Below are 22,510 nucleotides of genomic sequence, written 5' to 3'. Positions count from 1 at the left end.
CGCACACATATTGCAGTGTGGGCTGGCCCTTGCTGCTCCTAGGCTCTTGGCTCTTCTGGGGCCTGTACCCTCACCTGTCACACCTCTGCCACAGACACTCGCCGCTCCTCCGCCCCGACCTTTCCACTCCTCTGTACCTGGGCCCTGCCGATGTTCCTGCCCACGCTCCAAAACGACGACCAGGGTTTTAATGATGTCGCCAGTCGCCCATCTCAAAATACTTGGAGCAGCTCACGCTGGAGGTTGAAGTGATACGCCGCTCCAGCTCTTTTATAGCCCGACCCGCAGAGCTGTTCTCTCTCAGGTCGGGGGGACCATGATGTCCCAGGCCTGCCGCTCCAGCTTTAAATGCTAGCCATTGCTTGTTTACCGTCATACCTTTTAATGTAGTTTCCCAATCTACCTTAGCCAACTCGTCCCTCATACCTATGTAATTTGCGTCGTTTAGATTTAAGACCCTAGTTTCGGATTCAACTAAATCATTTTCAAACTCAATATAAAATTCTATCATATTATGGTCACTCTTCCCTAAAGGCCCCTTTACTACAAGCTTACTAATTAATTTTTACTCGTTGCACGATACTAGATCTAAAATAGCCTGTTCCCTAGTTGGTTCCTCAACATACTGATCTAGAAAACCATCTTGTATACAATCCATGAACTTGTCCTCCTCACTATTACTGTATATTTGGTTTGCCCAGTCTATATGTAGATTAAAGTCCCCCATGATTCCTGCATTCCATTTATTACATGCGCCTCTAACTCCCTGATTTATACTCTGCTTTACATTCCCACTACTGTTTGGGGGCCTATAAACAACTCCCACCAATGTTTCCTGCCCCTTGCTGTTTGTTAGCTCCGCCCAGGGGGACCTGGGTGCAGTGCCGCAAAGGCTTCAAAGATCTTCTTTCTCAGCTCCACCCAAACTGATTCTACTTGTTGATTTTCCGAGCCAAGATCCTTTCTCGCGACTGTCTTTATCCCATCCTTTATCATCAGGGCAACCCCTCCTCCTTTTCAATTTTACCAATCTCTTCTAAAAGTTTAAGTATCCCAGAATATTTAGTTCCCAACCTTGGCCACTGTGCAACCGTGTCCCTGTAATGGCTATTAGATCAAAGCTATTCATTTCTATCTGCGCTTTTAATTCATCTATTTTATTATGAATGCTTCGCGCATTCAGATATCGTGCCTTTAGCTGACTTATTTCTATTCTTCCCTGATGTCACCTTAGTCACTGATGCCCTATGACCTTTGTTACTCTCTCTGTCCCTTCCTGACCCACTGCTTATTTTTACCTAAAACTCTGCTCTACTCTAGAGCCTTGACACCCAATTGGCACCCAGCATCCAGAGCCTTTGGAGTGTTCCAGATTTCCATAACCCTTTGTGTGAAGTGCTTCCTGATATCACTCGTAAATGACCTAGATCTAATTTTATGGTTATTCCCCATTGTTCTGGACCGCCCACAAGAGGAAATAGTTTCTCTATCTACCCTATCGATCCCCTTTATCATTTTAAAGACCTTGATTAGATCACCTCTCAATCTCCTATATTCAATAGAATACAAATTAAGCTTCCGCAACCTGTCCGCATAATTTAACACTTTAAGCCCCGGTATCATTCCGGTGAATCTGTGCTGTATTGCCTAGAAGGCTAATATATCCTTCCTGAGTTGCTGGGAGCAGTATTGCTGCAACTATGGGTCTGTAAACGACCTTGAGTAGCCCTAAACCTTTATAAAATTAATGAATCCACCCGCCTGTCATCAGCTGCAGTATCATCATACAAACTCACTCACAGTTCACTCACCAGTGCGAGTGTCAAGCCCTTCTAGATCAGTAGAGTGGGGGGGGGGGGGGGGAACGTTTTGGTGGGCGAAAATTTAAAAATTCAAAGAATAAGGAGCAGGCATTAGAGCAGGTAGCACTGGGGGAAATGAAAACCAGTGTGTTACAGGAAGGGACAGAATGTATAAACATAAAAGTGAATCAGAAGGTGGGGTCAAAGCAGGAACAAAATGGTAAAAAAAACAAATTTAAAAGCTCTATCTGAATGCACGCACGCATTCGTAACAAAATAGATGAATTGATGGCACAAATAGATACAAATGGATATGATCTGATAGCTATTTAGGAGACGGGGTTGCAAGATGACCAATGTTGGGAACTAAATATTCAGGAGTAGTTGACAATTCAGCATGACAGACAGAAAGGAAAAGGAGGTGGGGTAGCTCTGTTAATAAAGGATGAGATCAGTGCTTTAGTGAGAAACGATATTGACTGAGGACATCAAGATGTTGAATCAGTTTGGGTGGATACAAGGAATAATAATGGGAAAAAGTCGCTGCATAGGCCCCCTAACAGTAGCTACACTGTTGGACGGAGTATAAATCAAAAAATAATAGAGCCTTTGTAAAAAAAATGAACAGCAATAATCCTGGGTGATTTTAACCTTCATATTGATTGGACAAAGCAAATTGGCCAGGATAGCCTTAAGGAAGAGTTCATAGTGTATCCGGGATAGTTTCCTTGAACGGTACGTTGCGGAACCAACCAGGGAGCAGGCTATCTTAGATCCGGTACTGTGCAATGAGACAGGATTAATAAACAATCTCCTAGTAAAGGATCCTCTTGGAATGAGTGACCATAACATGGTTGAATATTAAATTCAGTTAAAGGGTGAGAAAGTTGGATCTCAAACCAGTGTCCCAAGCTTAAATAAAGGAGACTACAAAGACAGAGTTGGCTAAAGTGGACTGGGAAAATAGATTAAAGTATGGGACGATTGATGAGCAGTGGCAGACATTTAAGGAGATATTTCATAACTCTCAACAAAAATATATCCCAATGAAAAGGAAAGACTGTAAGAGAAGGAATAACTAAGGAAATAAGGGAGGGTATCAAATTGTAAACAAGGCCATACAATATGGCCAAGACTAGTGGGAGGCCAGAGGATTGGGAAATTTTTAAAAGCCAGCAAAGAACGACTAAATAAATAATAAAGGGAGGGAAGATAGATTATGAAAGAGAACTAGCACAAAATACAAGAACAAATAGTAAGAGTTTCTACAGGTACATAAAAAGGAAAAAAGAGTGGCTAAAGTAAATGTTGGTCCCCCAGAGGATGATACTGGGGAATTAATAATGGAGAACAGGAAAATGGCAGAGACTTTGAACAAATATTTTGTATCGGTCTTCACGGTAGAAGACACTAAAAACATCTCAATAGTGGATAATCAAGGGGCTATAGGGAGGGAGGAACTTAATACAACCATTTTCACTAATGAAGTAGTACTCGGTAAAATAATGGGACTCAAGGCGGACAAGTCCCCTGGATCTGATGCCTTACATCCTAGGGTCTTAAGAGAAGTGACTGCAGAGATATTGGATGCATTGGTTGTAATCTACTAAAATTTCCTGGATTCTGGGGTGGTCCCAGCGGACTGGAAAACCGCAAATGTAATGCCGCTATTTAAAAAAGGAGGCAGACAAAAAGCAGGAAACGATAGACCAGTTAGCCTAACATCTGTGGTTGGGAAAATGCTGGAGTCCATTATTAAGGAATCAGTAGCGGGACATTTGGAAAAGCAGAATTCAATCAAGCAGTCAGCATGGTTTTATGAAAGGGAAATCACGTTTGACAAATTTGCTGGAGTTCATTGAGAATGTAAAGAGCAGGATGGATAAGGGGGAAACCAGTGGATGTGGTGTATTTGGATTTCCAGAAGGCATTCGATAAGGTGCTACATAAAAGGTTACTGCACAAGATAAAAGTTCACGAGGTTGGGGGTAACATGGATAGAGAATTGGCTAACTAACAGAAAAGAGAGTCAGGATAAATGGGTCATTTTCCAGTTGGCAAACAGCAACTATTGGGGTGCTGCAGGGATCGGTGCTGGGGCCTCAACTATTTACAATCTATATTAATGACTTGGATGAAGGAACCGAGTGTAATGTAGCCAAGTTTGCTGATGATACAAAGATGGGTGAGAAAGCAAATTGGGAGGAGGACACAAAAAGTGCTCAAAGGGATATAGACAGGCTAAGTGAGTGGGCAAAAATTTGGCAGATGGAGTTTTGGGCCCAAGTTTCCACAAGAAAAAAAACGGGCGCCCCTCCGAGCTGGGCGCCCGTTTTTCGCGCCTAAAAAAATCCTCGGTAGTCTGCACCTACTTACAGGTCCTCTGGCCCTTGGCGCAGTCAGCACATCTGTGGGGGGGGTCGGAGCCAGATCCCGGCGCTGAAAACAGTGCCGGGACCTCTGCACATGTGCGCTACAGTCGGCACGCAAGTGCAGTAGCTCCAGGCGCCGAACTGTGTGGGAGGGGCCCGAAGCACGCAGCCCCTAGCCCTGGCCCAATGGCCTCACTGGGGCTCCTCCCACGGCCAGCTCCTGCTCCCCGCCTGACCAGATCCGACACTCGCTCCTGCCACCCCCGCCCGCCGACCCGACCCGACACCCCCCCCCCCGACACCCGCTTCCCCCCGCCCCGACACCCACTCCCCCCCCCCCCCCCGACGACCCGACACCCGTTTCCCCCCCCCGCCCCGAGACCCGACACCCGCTTCCCCCCCCCCGCACCGACCCGAGACCCGACGCCCCCCCCTCTCTCCCCCTCCCCCCTCTTCTTCCCCCCCTCTTCCCCTCTTCCCTCTACTCTCTTCCCCCCCCCACTCTCCCCCCTCGCTCTCCTCCCTTCTCTCTCTCTCTCTCTCTTCTCTCTCAGCGGCACGAACGGCTGCAGAATTCTCCCTGGCTGAAGCACTTTCACACAGGTAGGAAGATGGTTTATTTAATCTTTTCGTGGCTTATAAATGTTTATTCAGGTTGGATTTATTTGTATAATATTTGTAGAAGTATAAATAAGGATTTATTGTCGAATTTAATGAGTTCCCTTCCCCTCCCCTCCCCCCCCCCCCACCTCGTTCTGGACGCCTAATTTGTAACCTGTGCCTGATTTTTTAATGTGTAGAACAGGTTTTTTCAGTTCTACAAAAATCTTCACTGGCTCCATTCTACTTTAGTTTGGAGTACATTTTCACTGTGGAAACTTTCAAATCAGGCGTCAGTGGCCGGACACGCCCCCTTTTGAAGAAAAAATTCTATTCTAAACTAGAACTGTTCTACCTGACTAGAACTGCAGAAAAAAAAAATGTGGAGAATTGCGATTTCTAAAATAGTCCGTTCTCCACCAGTTGCTCCTAAAAATCAGGCGCGAATCATGTGGAAACTTGGGCCCATAATGTGGGAAAATGTGAGGTTATCCACTTTGGCAAAAAAAATACAAAAACAAATTATAATTAAATGGAGAAAAATTACAAGTGCTGAAGTACAGAGGGACGTGGGGGTTCTTGTGTATGAAACTCAATAGTTAGTATGCAGGTGCAGCAAGTAATCAGTAAGGCAAATGGAATGTTGGCCTTTATTGCAAGGGGGATAGAGTATAAAAGCAGAGAAGTCCTGCTACAACTGTACAGGGTATTGATGAAGCCACACCTAGAGTACTGTGTACAGTTTTGGTCTCGGTATTTAAGGAAGGATATACTTGCATTGGAGGTTGTTCAGAGAAAGTTCACTAGGTTGATTCCGGAGGTGAGGAGGTTGACTTATGAAGATAGGTTGAGTAGATTGGTTTAAAAGCTAGTATTAAAACACTCTACCTAAACGCACGCAGCTTTCGAAATAAGGTAAATGAGTTGACGGCACAAATCATTACAAATGGGTATGATTTGGTGGCCATTACAGAAACGTGGTTGCAGGGTGGCCAAGGCTGGGAATTAAACATACAGGGGTATCTGACGATTCGGAAAGATAGACAAGAAGGGAAAGGAGGTGGGGTAGCTCTGTTAATAAAGGATGATATCAGGGCAGTTGTGAGAGATGATATTGGCTCTAATGAACAAAATGTTGAATCATTGTGGGTGGAGATTAGAGATAGTAAGCGGAAAAAGTCACTGGTGGGCATAGTTGATAGGCTCCCAAATAATAACTTCACGGTGGGGCAGACAATAATCAAGGGAATAATAGAGGCATGTGAAAAAGGAATGGCAGTAATCATGGGGAATTTTAACCTACATATCGATTGGTTAAATCAAATCGCACTGGGTAGCCTTGAGGAGGAATTCATAGAATGCATACGGGATTGTTTCTTAGAACAGTATGTTACAGAACCTACAAGGGAGCAAGCTATCTTAGATCTGGTCCTGTATAATGAGACAGCAATAATAAACGATCTCCTAGTAAAAGATCCTCTCGGAATGAGTGATCACAGTATGGTTGAATTTGTAATACAGATTGAGGGTGAGGAAGTAGTGTCTCAAACGAGCATACTATGCTTAAACAAAGGGGGCTACAGTGGGATGAGGGCAGAGTTAGCTAAAGTAGACTGGGAACACAGACTAAACAGTGGCACAATTGAGAAACAGTGGAGGACTTTTAAGGAGCTCTTTCATAGTGCTCAACAAAAATATATTCCAGTGAAAAAGAAGGGCGGTAAGAGAAGGGATAACCAGCCGTGGATAACCAAGGAAATAAAGGAGAGTATCAAATTAAAAACCAATGCGTATAAGGTGGCCAAGGTTAGTGGGAAACTAGAAGATTGGGAAAATTTTAAACGACAGCAAAGAATGACTAAGAAAGCAATAAAGAAAGGAAAGATAGATTACGAAAGTAAACTTGCGCAAAACATAAAAACGGATAGTAAAAGCTTTTACCGATATATAAAACGGGAGAGAGTGACTAAAGTAAATGTTGGTCCTTTAGAAGATGAGAAGGGAGATTTAGTAATGGGAAATGTGGAAATGGCTGAGACTTTAAATAATTATTTTGCTTCGGTCTTCACAGTGGAAGACACAAAAATCCATGCCAAAAATTTCTGGTCATGGGAATGTGGGAAGGGAGGACCTTGAGACAATCACTATCACTAGGGAGGTAGTGCTGGACAGGCTAATGGGACTCAAGGTAGACAAGTCCCCTGGTCCTGATGAAATGCATCCCAGGGTATTAAAAGAGATGGCAGAAGTTATAGCAGATGCATTCATTATAATCTACCAAAATTCTCTGGATTCTGAGGAGGTACCAGTGGATTGGAAAGCAGCTAATGTAATGCCTTGGTTTAAAAAAGCGGGCAGACAAAAGGCAGGTAACTATAGGCCGGTTAGTTTAACATCTGTAGTGGGGAAAATGTTTGAAGCTATCATTAAGGAAGAAATAGCGGGACATCTAGATAGGAATAGTGCAATCAAGCAGACACAACATGGATTCATGAAAGGGAAATCATGTTTAACTAATTTACTGGAATTCTCTGAGGATATAACGAGCATGGTGAATAGAGGTGTACCGATGGATGTGGTGTATTTAGATTTTCAAAAGGCATTTGATAAGGTGCCACACAAAAGGTTACTGCAGAAGATAAAGGGACGCGGAGTCAGAGGAAATGTATTAGCATGGATCGAGAATTGTCTGGCTAACAGAAAGCAGAGAGTCGGGATAAATGGGTCCTTTTCAGGTTGGAAATCGGTGGTTAGTGGTGTGCCACAGTGATCGGTGCTGGGACCACAACAGTTTACAATATACATAGATGACCTGGAAGAGGGGACAGAGTGTAGTGTAACAAAAATTTGCAGATGACACAAAGATTAGTGGGAAAGCGGGTTGTGTAGAGGACACAGAGAGGCTGCAAAGAGATTTGGATAGGTTAAGCGAATGGGCTATGGTTTGGCAGATGGAATACAATGTCGGAAAATGTGAGGTCATTCACCTTGGGAAAAAAAAACAGTAAAAGGGAATATTATTTGAATGGGGAGAAATTACAACATGCTGCGGTGCAGAGGGACCTGGGGGTCCTTGTGCATGAATTCCAAAAAGTTAGTTTGCAGGTGCAGCAGGTAATCAGGAAGGCGAATGGAATGTTGGCCTTCATTGCGAGAGGGATGGAGTACAAAAGCAGGGAGGTCCTGCTGCAACTGTACAGGGTATTGGTGAGGCCGCACCTGGAGTACTGCGTGCAGTTTTCGTCACCTTACTTAGGAAGGATATACTAGCTTTGGCGGGGGTACAGAGACGATTCACTAGGTTGATTCCAGAGATGAGTAAATTGAGTAGACTGGGTCTTTACTCGTTGGGAGTTCAGAAGGATGAGGGGTGATCTTATAGAAACATTTAAAATAATGAAAGGGATAGACAAGATAGAGGCAGAGAGGTTGTGTCCACTGGTCGGGGAGACTAGAACTAGGGGGCACAGCCTCAAAATATGGGGGAGCCAATTTAAAACCGAGTTGAGAAGGAATTTCTTCTCCCAGAGGGTTGTGAATCTGTGGAATTCTCTGCCCAAGGAAGCAGTTGAGGCTAGCTCATTGAATGTATTCAAATCACAGATATAGATTTTTAACCAATAAGGAAATTAAGGGTTATGGGGAGCAGGCGGGTAAGTGGAGCTGAGTCCATGGCCAGATCAGCCATGATCTGGTTGAATGGTGGAGCAGGCTCGAGGGGCTAGATGACCTACTCCTGTTCCGAGTTCTTATGTTCTATACTCATTGGAGTTCAGAAGAATGAGCGGTGATCTTATCAAAACATAATATAATGAGGGGACTCGACAAGGTGGATACAGAGAGGATATTTCCACTCATAGGGGAAATTAAAACTAGGTGGCATAGTCTCAGAATAAGGGGCTGCCCATTTAAAACTGAGATGAGGAGGAATTTCTTAGAGAAGGGTTGTAAATCTGTAGAATTCTCTGCCCCTGTGGAGGCTGGGTCATTGAACATATTTAAGGCAGAAATAGACAGATTTTTGAGCGATAAAGAAATAAAGTGTTATGGGGAACGGACAGGGAAGTGGAGCTGAGTCCATGATCAGATCAGCCACGATCTTATTGAATGGTGGAGCAGGCTCAAGGGGCCAAATGGCCGACTCCTGCTCTTATTTCTTGTGTTCTTATGTTCTAGAGAGGATCACACCAATTTGATTGACTGAGTGCCATTTGTTTTACAGACTGAAAATGGAACACAGCAAAGCTTCCGTCGCGATTAGCGTACTTTGAAGTTATTCCCTGTTCAACACGCTCAGTAAATCTCAGGCACAAGCACAGAAACAGGTCACTCGGCCCAACCAGTCCATGCCAGCGTTTATTCTCCACTTGAGCCCCCTCCTGTCTTTCCTCATCTAACCCTATCAGCGTAACCCTCTATTCCCATCTCCCTCATATGCTTGTCTAATCTCCCCTTAAATGCATCGATACTATTCGCTTCAACCACTCCCTGTGGTAGAGTGTTCCACATTCTCACCACTCTCTGGATAAATACATTTCTCCTGAATTCCCTATTGGATTTCTTGGTGACTATCTTATTTTGATGGCCTCTAGTTATGCTCTTCCCCACAAGTGGAAACATTCTCTCTGTATCCACTCTATCAAAACCTTTCATCATTTCAAAGACTTCTATTAGGTCACCCTTCAGCTTTCTTTTTTCAAGAGAAAAGAGACCCAGCCTGTTTATCCTTTCCTGATATGTATACCCTCGCATTTCTGGTATCACCCTTGTAAATTGTTTTTGAATCCTCTCCAGTGCCTCTATATCCTTTTTATAATATGGTGACCAGAATTGCATGCAGTACTCCAAGTGTGGTCTAACCAAGGTTCAACATAACTTCACTACTTTTCAATTCTATCCCTCTAGAAATAAACCCTCGTGTTTGCTTTGCTTTTTCTATAACCCTGTTAACCTGTGTCACTACTTTGTGATTTGAATATTTGTATTCAGAGATTGATTTGCTATTCTAAATCACAGATTTGTATTTTCCAACAGGTGACCTCCCTATTTTTCATATGTAATGCCTCACATTTATCTGTGTTGAATGTCATTTGCCAATTATATACCCATTCTGTAAGTTTATTTGTTGCAGTCTTCCTCAGTATTGGCTATCCCCCAATTTGATGTCATCCGCAAATTTAGAAATTATGTGATTCCAAAGTTTAAATCGTTAATATAAATTGTGAACGACAGTGGTCCCAGCACTGATCCTTGTACAGCAAAATTCTAAAAGGACAGAGGGTGTTAAAAAAACAAGCCTAAAGGCTTTGTGTCTTAATGCAAGGAGTATCCGCAATAAGGTTGATGAATTAACTGTGCAAGTAGATGTTAACAAATATGATGTGATTGGGATTACGGAGACGTGGCTCCAGGATGATCAGGGCTGGGAACTCAACATCCAGGGGTATTCAACATTCAGGAAGGATAGAATAAAAGGAAAAGGAGGTGGGGTAGCATTGCTGGTTAAGGAGGAGATTAAGGCAATAGTTAGGAAGGACATTAGCTTGGATGATGTGGAATCTATATGGGTAGAGCTGCAGAACACCAAAGGGCAAAAAACGTTAGTGGGAGTTGTGTACAGACCTCCAAACAGGAGTAGTGATGTTGGGGAGGGCATCAAACAGGAAATTAGGGGTGCGTGCAATAAAGGTGCAGCAGTTATAATGGGTGACTTTAATATGCACATAGATTGGGCTAACCAAACTGGAAGCAATACGGTGGAGGAGGATTTTCTGGAGTGCATAAGGGATGGTTTTTTAGACCAATATGTCGAGGAACCAACTAGGGGGGAGGCCATCTTAGACTGGGTGTTATGTAATGAGAGAGGATTAATTAGCAATCTCGTTGTGCGAGGCCCCTTGGGGAAGAGTGACCATAATATGGTGGAATTCTGCATTGGGATGGAGAATGAAACAGTTAATTCAGAGACCATGGTCCAGAACTTAAAGAAGGCTAACTTTGAAGGTATGAGGCGTGAATTGGCTGGGATGGATTGGCGAATGATACTTAAGGGGTTGACTGTGGATGGGCAATGGCAGACATTTAGAGACCGCATGGATGAACTACAACAATTGTACATTCCTGTCTGGCATAAAAATAAAAAAGGGAAGGTGGCTCAACCGTGGCTATCAAGGGAAATCAGGGATAGTATTAAAGCCAAGGAAGTGGCATACAAATTGGCCAGAAATAGCAGCGAACCTGGGGACTGGGAGAAATTTAGAACTCAGCAGAGGAGGACAAAGGGTTTGATTAGGGCAGGGAAAATGGAGTATGAGAAGAAGCTTGCAGGGAACATTAAGACGGATTGCAAAAGTTTCTATAGATATGTAAAGAGAAAAAGGTTAGTAAAGACAAACGTAGGTCCTCTGCAGTCAGAATCAGGGGAAGTCATAACGGGGAACAAAGAAATGGTGGACCAATTGAACAAGTACTTTGGTTCGGTATTCACGAAGGAGGACACGAACAACCTTCCGGTTATAAAAGGGGTCGGGGGGTCTAGGAAGGAGGAGGAACTGAGGGAAATCCTTATTAGCCGGGAAATTGTGTTGGGGAAATTGATGGGATTGAAGGCCGATAAATCCCCAGGGCCTGATGGACTGCATCCCAGAATACTTAAGGAGGTGGCCTTGGAAATAGTGGATGCGTTGACAGTCATTTTCCAACATTCCATTGACTCTGGATCAGTTCCTATGGAGTGGAGGGTAGCCAATGTAACCCCACTTTTTAAAAAAGGAGGGAGAGAGAAAACAGGGAATTATAGACCGGTCAGCCTGACATCGGTAGTGGGTAAAATGATGGAATCAATTATTAAGGATGTCATAGCAGTGCATTTGGAAAGAGGTGACATGATAGGTCCAAGTCAGCATGGATTTGTGAAAGGGAAATCATGCTTGACAAATCTTCTGGAATTTTTTGAGGATGTTTCCAGTAGAGTGGATAAGGGAGAACCAGTTGATGTGGTATATTTGGACTTTCAGAAGGCGTTCGACAAGGTCCCACACAAGAGATTGATGTGCAAAGTTAGAGCACATGGGATTGGGGGTAGTGTACTGACATGGATTGAGAACTGGTTGTCAGACAGGAAGCAAAGAGTAGGAGTAAATGGGTACTTTTCAGAATGGCAGGCAGTGACTAGTGGGGTACCGCAAGGTTCTGTGCTGGGGCCCCAGCTGTTTACACTGTACATTAATGATTTAGATGAGGGGATTAAATGTAGTATCTCCAAATTTGCGGATGACACTGGGTTGGGTGGCGGTGTGAGCTGCGGGGAGGATGCTGTGAGGCTGCAGAGCGACTTGGATAGGTTAGGTGAGTGGGCAAATGCATGGCAGATGAAGTATAATGTGGATAAATGTGAGGTTGTCCACTTTGGTGGTGGAAACAGAGAGACAGACTATTGTCTGAGTGGTGGCGGATTGGGAGAAGGGGAGGTGCGGGGAGACCTGGGTGTCATGGTACATCAGTCATTGAGGGTTGGCATGCAGGTGCAGCAGGCGGTTAAGAAAGCAAATGGCATGTTGGCCTTCATAGCAAGGGGATGAGAGTACAGGGGCAGGGAGGTGTTGCTACAGTTGTACAGGGCATTGGTGAGGCCACACCTGGAGTATTGTGTACAGTTTTGGTCTCCTAACTTGAGGAAGGACATTCTTGCTATCGAGGGAGTGCAGCGAAGGTTCACCAGACTGATTCCCGGGATGGCGGGACTGACCTATCAAGAAAGACTGGATCAACTGGGCTTGTATTCACTGGAGTTCAGAAGAATGAGAGGGGACCTCATAGAAACATTTAAAATTCTGACAGGGTTAGACAGGTTAGATGCAGGAAGAATGTTCCCAATGTTGGGGAAGTCCAGAACCAGAGGTCACAGTCTAAGGATAAGGGGTAAGCCATTTAGGACCGAGATGCGGAGGAACTTCTTCACCCAGAGAGTGGTGAACCTGTGGAATTCTATACCACAGAAAGTTGTTGAGGCCAATTCACTAAATATATTCAAAAAGGAGTTAGATGAGGTCCTTACTACTAGGGGGAATCAAGGGGTATGGCGAGAAAGCAGGAATGGGGTTGAATGTTCAGCCATGAACTCATTGAATGGCGGTGCAGGCTAGAAGGGCCGAATGGCCTACTCCTGCACCTATTTTCTATGTTTCTATGTTTCTACCACATCCCACCTTCTGTCACTGAATAAGTAGCTACCCTTCATTAGTCCATTATGTGGTACCTTATCGAAGGCTTTGTGAAATTCTAAATAAATTACATCTGCTGCATTACCCTGGTTTACTCTCTCTGTTGCCTCCTCAAAAAATTAAATGAGGTTGGTCAAGCAAGAATTTCCCTTTTGAAATCCATGCTGACTATTCATTATTATATTTTTGGTTTCTAAATGTTCTTCTATTTTCTCCTTTTGCAGGGATTCCTTTATTTTTCCTACCACCGATGTTAAGCTGACTGGTCTGTAGTTCCCCGGACATGTTCTATCCCCCTTCTTAAATATAGGTATTACGTTAGCTTCCTGCCAGGCATTATGCCTTGTTTGAACGAATTATTAAATATGTATAGAATCATAGAAAGGTTACAGCACATCAAACCCATGCCAGCTCTCTGCAAGGGAGCTAGTCCCATTATTCTGCACTTTCCTCGCAGCCCTGCAAATGCATTTCCTTCAGGTACTTATACAACTCCCTTTTGAAAGCCATGATGGAGTCTGCCTCCACCACCCTTTCAGGCAAAGCATTCCAGATCCTAACCACTTGCTGCGTAAAAAGGTTTTTCTCATGTCGCCTTTGCTTCTTTTGCCGATCACCTTAAAATCACCTTGTTGGGCTTCTAGTATATTGGGTTAGAAAGGAGTTCTGTACACATTGCAGGAACTTCATTCCCTTATCCCCTTTACCTACGGTCTAATGGCCAATTAATATCGGGGTATTTGAAATCCCCCATAATAATTCTTATGTTTTTTATTCATTTCCCTAATTTGTTTGCATATTTCTTTCTCCACCTCCCGCCCACTAATAGGTGGTCTGTAGACTGCACCTATTAGTGGGATTGATCCTTTATTATCTCAAACCACCTGGATTCTATTTGTCTTGCTGATGGCTGTGTCACTTTTTTCTACTGCCATTGTTATCCCTAATAAGTACAGCTACTCCATCTCTCCTTTTTCCCTCTCTGTCTTTTCTAACTATGTTACACCCTTCAATGTTTCATTCCCAGTCCTGATTTTTCTACAGCCATGTCTCAGTAATCCATGCTTTGTCTGGTTCCTCACAACGTATTATTGCCTCCAGTTCCCCTGTTTTATTACGGACACTGTGTGCACTGCTCTACAAATAGTTTAACTCGTTTTTCATCGCAGTTCCTGTCACTTTGTTAACCATCTTGTTTTGTAACCATTTACCATTTATTCCCTGGCCATCAATGTCTTCCCTTACTTTACTCTTTCTTATGCTCTCCTTTCCTGTTTTGTTGTCGTTTAGGCTGGTTTCATTTCTTGTAGATCCCTCCCCCCCACATCTTACTTGTTTAAAGCCTTTGCCATCTCCCTATTTATCTTTTCCGCTAGGGCAAGGGATTATATAAAACAATATCTATGGGCCGGAATTTGTTGCAATGGTGAGATTTGTGACGAACCGCTCTTGGTTCTGCTTCCCGATCCTCCAGTGGCAAATCAACGCCTCAATTAGATGGAGAATGGGTTAGAATATGCCACAGAACACACAGCCCAAATCTGAAGCCAATGTATTGAAACCACCGCTACTTTTTACTTTCCTATTAATGTAGTGAAATAGTCATATTGCTCTGCATCGAACTTCTATTTTAAATCTTCACTTCAACAAACATAGCACACTAAGCATTCCATTAATAAGATAGCTTTGAGAGAGCAAGAGTGCGAGTGAAATGGCAGAGAGCGGGCACCAAGGTTCCGGGTGCTGCACTGAAGACAATGGTGCAGGAGTAGACATGACGAGGGACATTCTCTATCCTCAGGGCAGGAACCTTTCCAGGCACCCGATGTGCAGGCAGTGGGAGGAAGTTGCCGATGAGGTAAAATGCCAGGAGCATGGCTGCAGTGCAGGAACAAGTTCAATGATCTGGAAGCAAGGTGGGCCCTCAAATTGCTGAATTCATCACACTCCCATCGCCACTTACCTGCAATCTGTAACAATCAGTAAAGGGCAGTTCAATTAATATCTTCCACCTCACCCCCGCATACAACTACAAACTTCACACCCAAAACTCACATCTCACACACAATGCAGCTCTTCCACCACGACAGCCACATTACCTAAACGGCTCGCAGGACTCTCACTGACGCACTTATCTCTTTCCTGCAGAACAGGAAGCAGCGTGACTGCAACTGGTAGAGAAACAGCGTGACTGCACACCCTTGCAACCATTCAGGAGCTGTGCCGTTGATAATGGGAAGGGTAGAGAGAGCCATGGCCACTGACGGCGCTGGAGAAATCTGCATGACAAGCTGCAGACGCTGTGAACATGCACTTCTTCCTCGCTCCTCACCACACACCACGATCTCATACTTGTCCCTTTGTCATTTCAGCTTGTCAGGAATGTTGAAGTCCGTCAGCCAGTGAAGAATGAAGAGACACTGTCACTTGATATCACTCGCAGCCACGCAAACTTTAGAGGCTCGGGAAGAGGAAGGATCTGTCCGTGGTGAGACACCGGGCACGAGTGCGCAAGAGCCAGGGCAGAGGGACAGGACGCCACAAGTGCCAGCTCGCCAGACGGCGAGGTCACACACTAGTTCTGCTGCTCAGACTCGGATGCTGATTTTGAGGTACAGGCTGCAGAAGGTGGCTGACAGACATACACCACAGAATGCTTTGCGCAATGCCGGAATGCCTGAACACAGTGTTGTAGGCCATGGAGGAGTCCAGTTCCAACTAGACGCAGAGCTTGGACTCCATGCTTTCCAACGTGGAATGGGTGGTCATCTCCATCAGCACAGCTGTGGAACCACCATGTTGGATCATCTTATGACGGATCTAACAGCTTCCATATTAATGGCATAAAGGCCTAGTGGGAGACAATTAGCAAGGGAGTCTCTCTGGCTATGATTCACTCAAAACATCTGACAGATTAATGCTGCAGGGAACAAGAGCTCATATTGCAGCTAAAAGAGCCAAGAGAAGGATGTAAATTCTCGACGGAATGAGCTTCAATGCCACAGGCTGTGTTCCTTATGGCGTGCCTCACCTTCCCAATGACGATAAGCTTCCAAGTCCACGCGTATAAACGCTGCATGGCCTAGATATTTTCCTATGTAAACCAACCCAGTTGGCGGATGACATTTTCAAACCCTGACACAGCGTCAACATTTGTGGTTTCGCCACAGAGCATCATATAGAAGCCACATGTTCTGCTTCCAGATCAAAATCTGTCCTGTACCTGTGCACTGGGTTTTACACTAACCAGAAATGGGGACAACATTCAGAAACACCCTCTGCACAAGGGTTCTGTAATCACTTTAAAAAGCAGTCAAAATGGCATAGACATCCAGATATACAAGAAAAGTGTGATGGTAGAGTGAAAAGTGTCTCTAATTTTACAAATCTACCTCAAGCACAAAGTAATTTTAGTACACAGTGAATTCAAGCCAATTTAAGGCATGACACCAAGTAAAGTATTTTTGGGATGGTGCAGTGAGCTTAGAGTGTTAGATTACCAATCACGCGCATGATATTCCAAGTAAAAAGCTCCCATTGTGAAAATATTTGAAACAAATCCAGGGTTTGATGACAGACGTCACCAGTAATTTTAAAGTCCAATAAAATCTTCATTTCATTGAGGTCATTAAGTTTGTATTTACAGAAACAGTGACCAAAGAGCTACAGAGGCCTCTTCGAAAATTTTCAGTTCCTAAGCAAGTTTGGTGCCGATCTGCTAAGATCCCTTAAAGTTACTGAGCTAACAAATCAGTGTTGAAGCAGTGTTGATCGAGACACTGACAGCTTCAAGCAGGCCCACAGTGCAAGGAATGCTGAGGATCGGAGAGCAAGGCTCTGGCCAACTTTGATTAAATTCAGTAGTGACTGCAAGATGTTGAGGTGACATCACTTGTGCATTATTCAATGCATCCTCTTTTCATTTATAAAGTTCATTCAAAACCAGTTGATCTCCCATGACATTGCTCACGGAAAAAAAATCTATTTTTCCATCAAGCTTCCCACACACGGATCAGAGAACTCTGCATTCCTCCCATTCTGGCTTCTTACACATTCCCCTCTTCCTTCGCCCCACCATTGGGCCCCAAGAGCTGAAATTCCCTCCCTAAACCTCTCCGCCTCTCCTCCTTTAAGACTCGCCTTACACCTACCTCTTTGGCCAAGCTTTTAGTCACATGTCCCAATATCTCATGATGTGGATTGGTGTCAAATTTCATTGGTCAACGCTCCAGTGAAGCACCTGGGGACATTTTACTACGTTAAAGATGCTATATAAATGCAAGTTGTTGTTGTTGTTGCTGCAAGTGCAGTGAATTAATTAATTTTGTCTCTAAAGGAACTTCGAGCCAATAAATGGCTTTGCTGTTTAACGTTGACCATTCAGGCCTAGGAAAGTGGCCTGACAAGTGACTGCACAATAACTCAAACACTTGTTTCTCTCCCATCCTGAAAAAAGTGAGGCAGGGATAATGTTAAGACATCTAGCTCCAAAAACATTTTATAAAACACAACTTTCTCTCGGGCTAATCACAATACTGTTTCAAAACTATCACTATGTCGGAAGGATTTAAGTTTAAGTGGCTAATGCAATAAGAATCTTTTTAAATTTAGCTTTTTACTAGGGAATATGAACAAATTAAAGGAGATGGTACAAACGTATAAGAGATTCCATGAGCAAAAGGAAAATTGGTGTCAGAAAAAGCTTTCAATCAAGATAAAGGTGTTGCCCCAAGAGGCTAATATGCACTGAAATAAAGAGGAATAGGAAGGATAGAAGGAAGAAAAGAAAAAGACTTGCAATTTTTCAAGCACCTTTCACGACCACCGGACATCCCAAAGTGTTTTACAGCCAATGACGTACTTTTGGGAGTGTAGTCACGGTTGTAATGTGGGAAATGCAGCAGCAAATTTGCATTCAGCAAGTTCTCACTAACAGCAATGTGACGATGACCAGATAATCTGTTATAGTGATGTTGATTGAGGGTTAAATATTGGCCAGGACACCGGGGAGAACTCCCCTGCTCTTCTTCGAAATAGAACTGTGGGATCTTTTACATCCACCTGAGAGCGCAGACAGGGCCTCGGTTTAACGTCTCATTCGAAAGATGAGGCCATATCCGGACTTGCTTGCGCACTTTTAAACACCCAAGGGTACAAATTCCACCCGCCAGAGATACAAGCCCCACACTGCCAATGAGCTCTCAGGTCTCTCTGGTGCTCAGAGGGGCCCAGAACAAAGATTATGATAAAGAATGCTTTCCCTTCTCGGCTGAGGAATTGACTGTAATCAGTCCTTTTCGCAGCCCAGGACACACTCCTAACCTGCTGCCCTGACGCAGGTGGGGAGGGCAGGAGTACCCCCTACCTCCCAGCACAATTTGCTGGATAGTTTAAATAGGACATAAACTCAAGGACTCAGGATCTGCCCTCTCCCACTGCTGGAATTATTTTTAAAATCATATGAAATTGATCTGCCATCAGAGAAAGAAACAAAGCTGTTCAGGGAACAGATGGAAGAGCTGAACCAGTTTGCACTGGACAAAAGATGGAGGGGAACAGGATACTGAGGTACAGATCACGCAGCTGGAAGCAGGTCACTTAAAGTGGAGAGCAGGAGCACAGAACTGTACAAAGATCAGATAGTACAAGGTTTCTTTGTGAAAAAGCCCCAAAGTGGGGTTAATTAACATCTTTAAAAATCCATATGTGGTTAGTACTGGGATGGTAGATTGTGTAAAAAGAGATGGCCAAGTGACTTTAGGTACAAAAATGGTGCTGTTGAGACCATGGAATTATCAACTATGGGAAGAAACGGGTGAAGGATTGAAAAATGGAAGTTTAAAGATTAATGGAGGTCCCCTTGCTGTGAGTATCAGACAGGAATGCTGTACAACGTTCAGAGTATAACTTGCATTTATATAGCACCTTTAATGTAGTAAAATGTCCCAAAGCGCTTCACAGTAGCGTTATCAAACAAAAGTCAACAACGAGCCACATAAGGAGATATCAGGACAAGTGAACTAAAGCTTGTTCAAAGGTTTGAAGGAGCGTTTTGAAGGAAGAGAGCAAGGTAGAGAGGCGGAGAGCTTTAGGGTGGGAATTCCAGGCAATGGTGGAGCGATTCAAATTGGGGACGCACACAGGCCAGAACTAGAGAAGCCCAGATATCGCAGAGGGTTGTGGGGCTGGAAGAGGTTAGAGATAGGAAGGGACGAGGCAATGGAGCGATTTGAAAACAAGGCTGAGAATTTTAAAATTGAGGCGTTGCCGGATCGGGAGTAGATGTAGGGCACTGAGCACAGGGCTGATGATTAGTTTGGAGTTCTCAATAAAAATAGGCTGTACAGGGTTTGTGAAAGGAACAGAGTTGATGTGTAATGTAAGGACTTCGCATTCCTTGTTTTGTGTAGGTAGGAATCCTGCGGGGAGGGGGGCTACAGTGCGAGGGAAAGGGGGAACACAAGCCACCTGCAGCGATGGAGATTGCAGAAATGTGGACTAGAGAGAAAGCCAGTCAGGGAACTGGATTTCACACTTAAATAACAGGCTATAACCTCTGGCTGCTGGAGGATTTGCATTGTAAAGCGGCCAGCAGAGCTCTGGGTAAAGCTTCAGCAAATTCCCAAGTTTAAGCTTAAAGTAAGAGATGCACGTGTCATGCACTTGCTGTGTGCTTTCCTCTACAAAAATGCTGAATAACATTTCCACAAGTTCAGTTTTTCTACGGAGGGCAGCACTCATCCAGCTGAAAGAAAACAACTGCTGGGAGGGAATCGCAAACAATTCCAGGATAGATGGAAACTTTATATAGCCTCACATAACTTGTAGAAAAATACAGCGGGATCAGAGAAGCGTGCTCATGACTACCGTCGTCTCCCACTCTCTCATACAGTGCCACCCGACAGGATGCCAAAGTTCGGACTCTGGCTTTAACGGTGAGAATGTTACTACATGCAGCAGCATTGGGATTGCTCCAAAGGCAGAAACATTTAGCCAGCCTCACTTCTCTGCAAAATTGGCGTCCCCATCAGTGCCGATTTAAGAGAACGCCAGTCCTAACATAACTCCTAGTTTGAGATACAATAGGGCACCCAAGTGTGATATCGCAGGCACAATGGGCAAGTTAGCCCAAACTATGTGAGAGCTGTCGACTCCAGTGGCTACAAACACAGTACCTTCAGTTGTCTTAACTGCTGCAAGATCATGAAATCTGGCACGTTGTCAAAGAGCCCATCTGTCGCTGTAAGAATGATGTCACCCACTTCGACATTGAAGGTGGAGCCTTCTGCTGTTTCGGGGCTGTAGAATACACAAATAGATGAATAATTAACATGCTGGAGGAACAGAGATATTCAGGGGTATTCGACACAAAGATTAGTGGGAAAGCGGGTTGTGTAGAGGACACAGAGAGGCTGCAAAGAGATTTGGATAGGTTAAGCGAATGGGCTAAGGTTTGGCAGATAGAATACAATGTCGGAAAGTGTGAGGTCATCCACCTTGGGAAAAAAAACAAAAAAAGGGAATATTATTTGAATGGGGAGAAATTACAACATGCTGCGGTGCAGAGGGACCTGGGGGTCCTTGTGCATGAAACTCTTTTTGGGAAAAATGATTTTATAGATGAATCCTTGTCAAGGCTGGGATTAGTTGCAGTGGAAGTGTTGATTCCACCCACATTACAAATTGCAGTTAGCAGAGGAAGGTTTTGATCCATCGACCTCTGGGTTATGGGCCCAGCACGTTTCCGCTGCGCCACTCTTGTGCATGAATCCCAAAAAGTTAGTTTGCAGGTGCAGCAGGTAATCAGGAAGGCGAATGGAATGTTGGCCTTCATTGCGAGAGGGATGGAGTACAAAAGCAGGGAGGTCCTTCTGCAACTGTATAGGGTATTGGTGAGGCCGCACCTGGAGTACTGCGTGCAGTTTTGGTCACCTTACTTAAGGAAGGATATACTGGCTTTGGAGGGGGTACAGAGACGATTCACTAGGTTGATTCCGGAGATGAGGGGGTTACCTTATGATGATAGATTGAGTAGGCTGGGTCTTTACTCGTTGGAGTTCAGAATAATGAGGGGTGATCTTATAGAAACATTTAAAATAATCAAAGGGATAGACAAGATAGAGGCAGAGAGGTTGTTTCCACTGCTCGGGGAGACTAGAACTAGGGGGCACAGCCTCAAAATACAGGGGAGCCAATTTAAAACCGAGTTGAGAAGGAATTTCTTCTCCCAGAGGGTTGTGAATCTGTGGAATTCTCTGCCCAAGGAAGCAGTTGAGGCTAGCTCATTGAATGTATTCAAGTCACAGATAGATAGATTTTTAACTAATAAGGGAATTAAGGGTTATGGGGAGCGGGCGGGTAAGTGGAGCTGAGTCCACGGCCAGATCAGCCATGATCTTGTTGAATGGTGGAGCAGGCTCGAGGGGCTAGATGACCTACTCCTGTTCCTAATTCTTATGTTCTTATGTTCTTAGCGGTCCAAGCACAGAGCTAGTGGACAGCTACAGAAAAATCATTTCAAAGGCTAATGGAATGTTGGCCTTTATCTGAAGAGGGTGGAAGTTATGCAACAGTTGCATCAAGCTCTAGCTAGACAGCATCTGGAATACGGCACTCATGTCTAGATACTGCACCTCAGGAAGGATATATCGGCCTTGGAGCGGGCGCAGCGCAGACTCACCAGAATGGTCCACAAGAATTAGGAGCTCGAGCCTAAATAAATCTGTCGTCATCATTTACCGGCCCGAAATGAGGAGGACAGATTGCATAGACTAGGCTTGTATTCCCTGGAGTATAGAAGATTAAGGGGTGATCTGATTGAGGTGTTAAAGGTGATTAAAGCAGTTAATAGGGTTTGCTGGAGAGAAACTATTTCCTCTGGTGGGGAAATAGGGGGCATAACCTTAAAATTACAGCCAGGCCGTTCAGGGGTGATGTCAGGAAGCACTTCTTCACACAAAGGGCAGTGGGAATCTGGAAGTCTCCCCCAAAAAGCTAGTTGAGATTGGGTCAATTGAAAATGTAAAAACGGAGATGAATAGATTTTTGTTTGGCCAGGGTTTTATGGAATACGGAACCAAGGCGGGTAGGTGAAGTTAAACTCGAATGGCAGAACAGGCTTGAAGGGCTGAATGGCCTATTCCTGTTCCTACGTTTGAGTTTATTTTTTAATTTAATCATCCACGGGATGTGGACGTTGCTGGAAGGCCAGCAATTATTTTCCATAATAATTGCCCTTGCAAAAGTGTGGTGAGCCACAATCTTAAACAGCTGCAGCCCGCGAGGTGGAGGCACTTCCACAGTTTGAGTATTAAATATTTAACTAAGACGCCAATTAAAGTTAAAGTGTACTTGCTCACAATTGGAGCTTTTCGACTCTCACCCCCAGGGCCTTGGATCCCACAGGCTGGGCCTTGGAGAGAGCAGTCGGGCAGTACTGCTCTCCTGAATCGCAACTGTAAGTCAGGGCTCGCCGTGAATGGAAGTGCGTTCTGAGCAATGTGCAGTGCAGAGT

The 22,510-nt window shown here is 44.3% G+C and overlaps 1 protein-coding gene across 2 annotated transcripts in view; it reads right to left on the bottom strand.

Moving 5' to 3' along the window:
- Positions 1–22,510, bottom strand: part of LOC139226555 (protein phosphatase PTC7 homolog) — a 102,197-nt gene that overhangs the window by 15,753 nt on the left and 63,934 nt on the right. For both annotated transcript variants that reach the window (XM_070857393.1, XM_070857394.1), the window contains one exon: positions 20,172–20,295. In XM_070857393.1, coding sequence (XP_070713494.1) covers positions 20,172–20,295 — 124 coding nt within the window. The remainder of the gene's footprint in view (positions 1–20,171; positions 20,296–22,510) is intronic.

This window comes from Pristiophorus japonicus, chromosome 16 (assembly GCF_044704955.1).
Source record: "Pristiophorus japonicus isolate sPriJap1 chromosome 16, sPriJap1.hap1, whole genome shotgun sequence".
In the NCBI taxonomy this organism is placed as follows: Eukaryota; Metazoa; Chordata; class Chondrichthyes; family Pristiophoridae; genus Pristiophorus; species Pristiophorus japonicus.
Note: the sequence above shows the minus strand (reverse complement) of the source record. Positions and strands in the feature narration are given on the sequence as shown.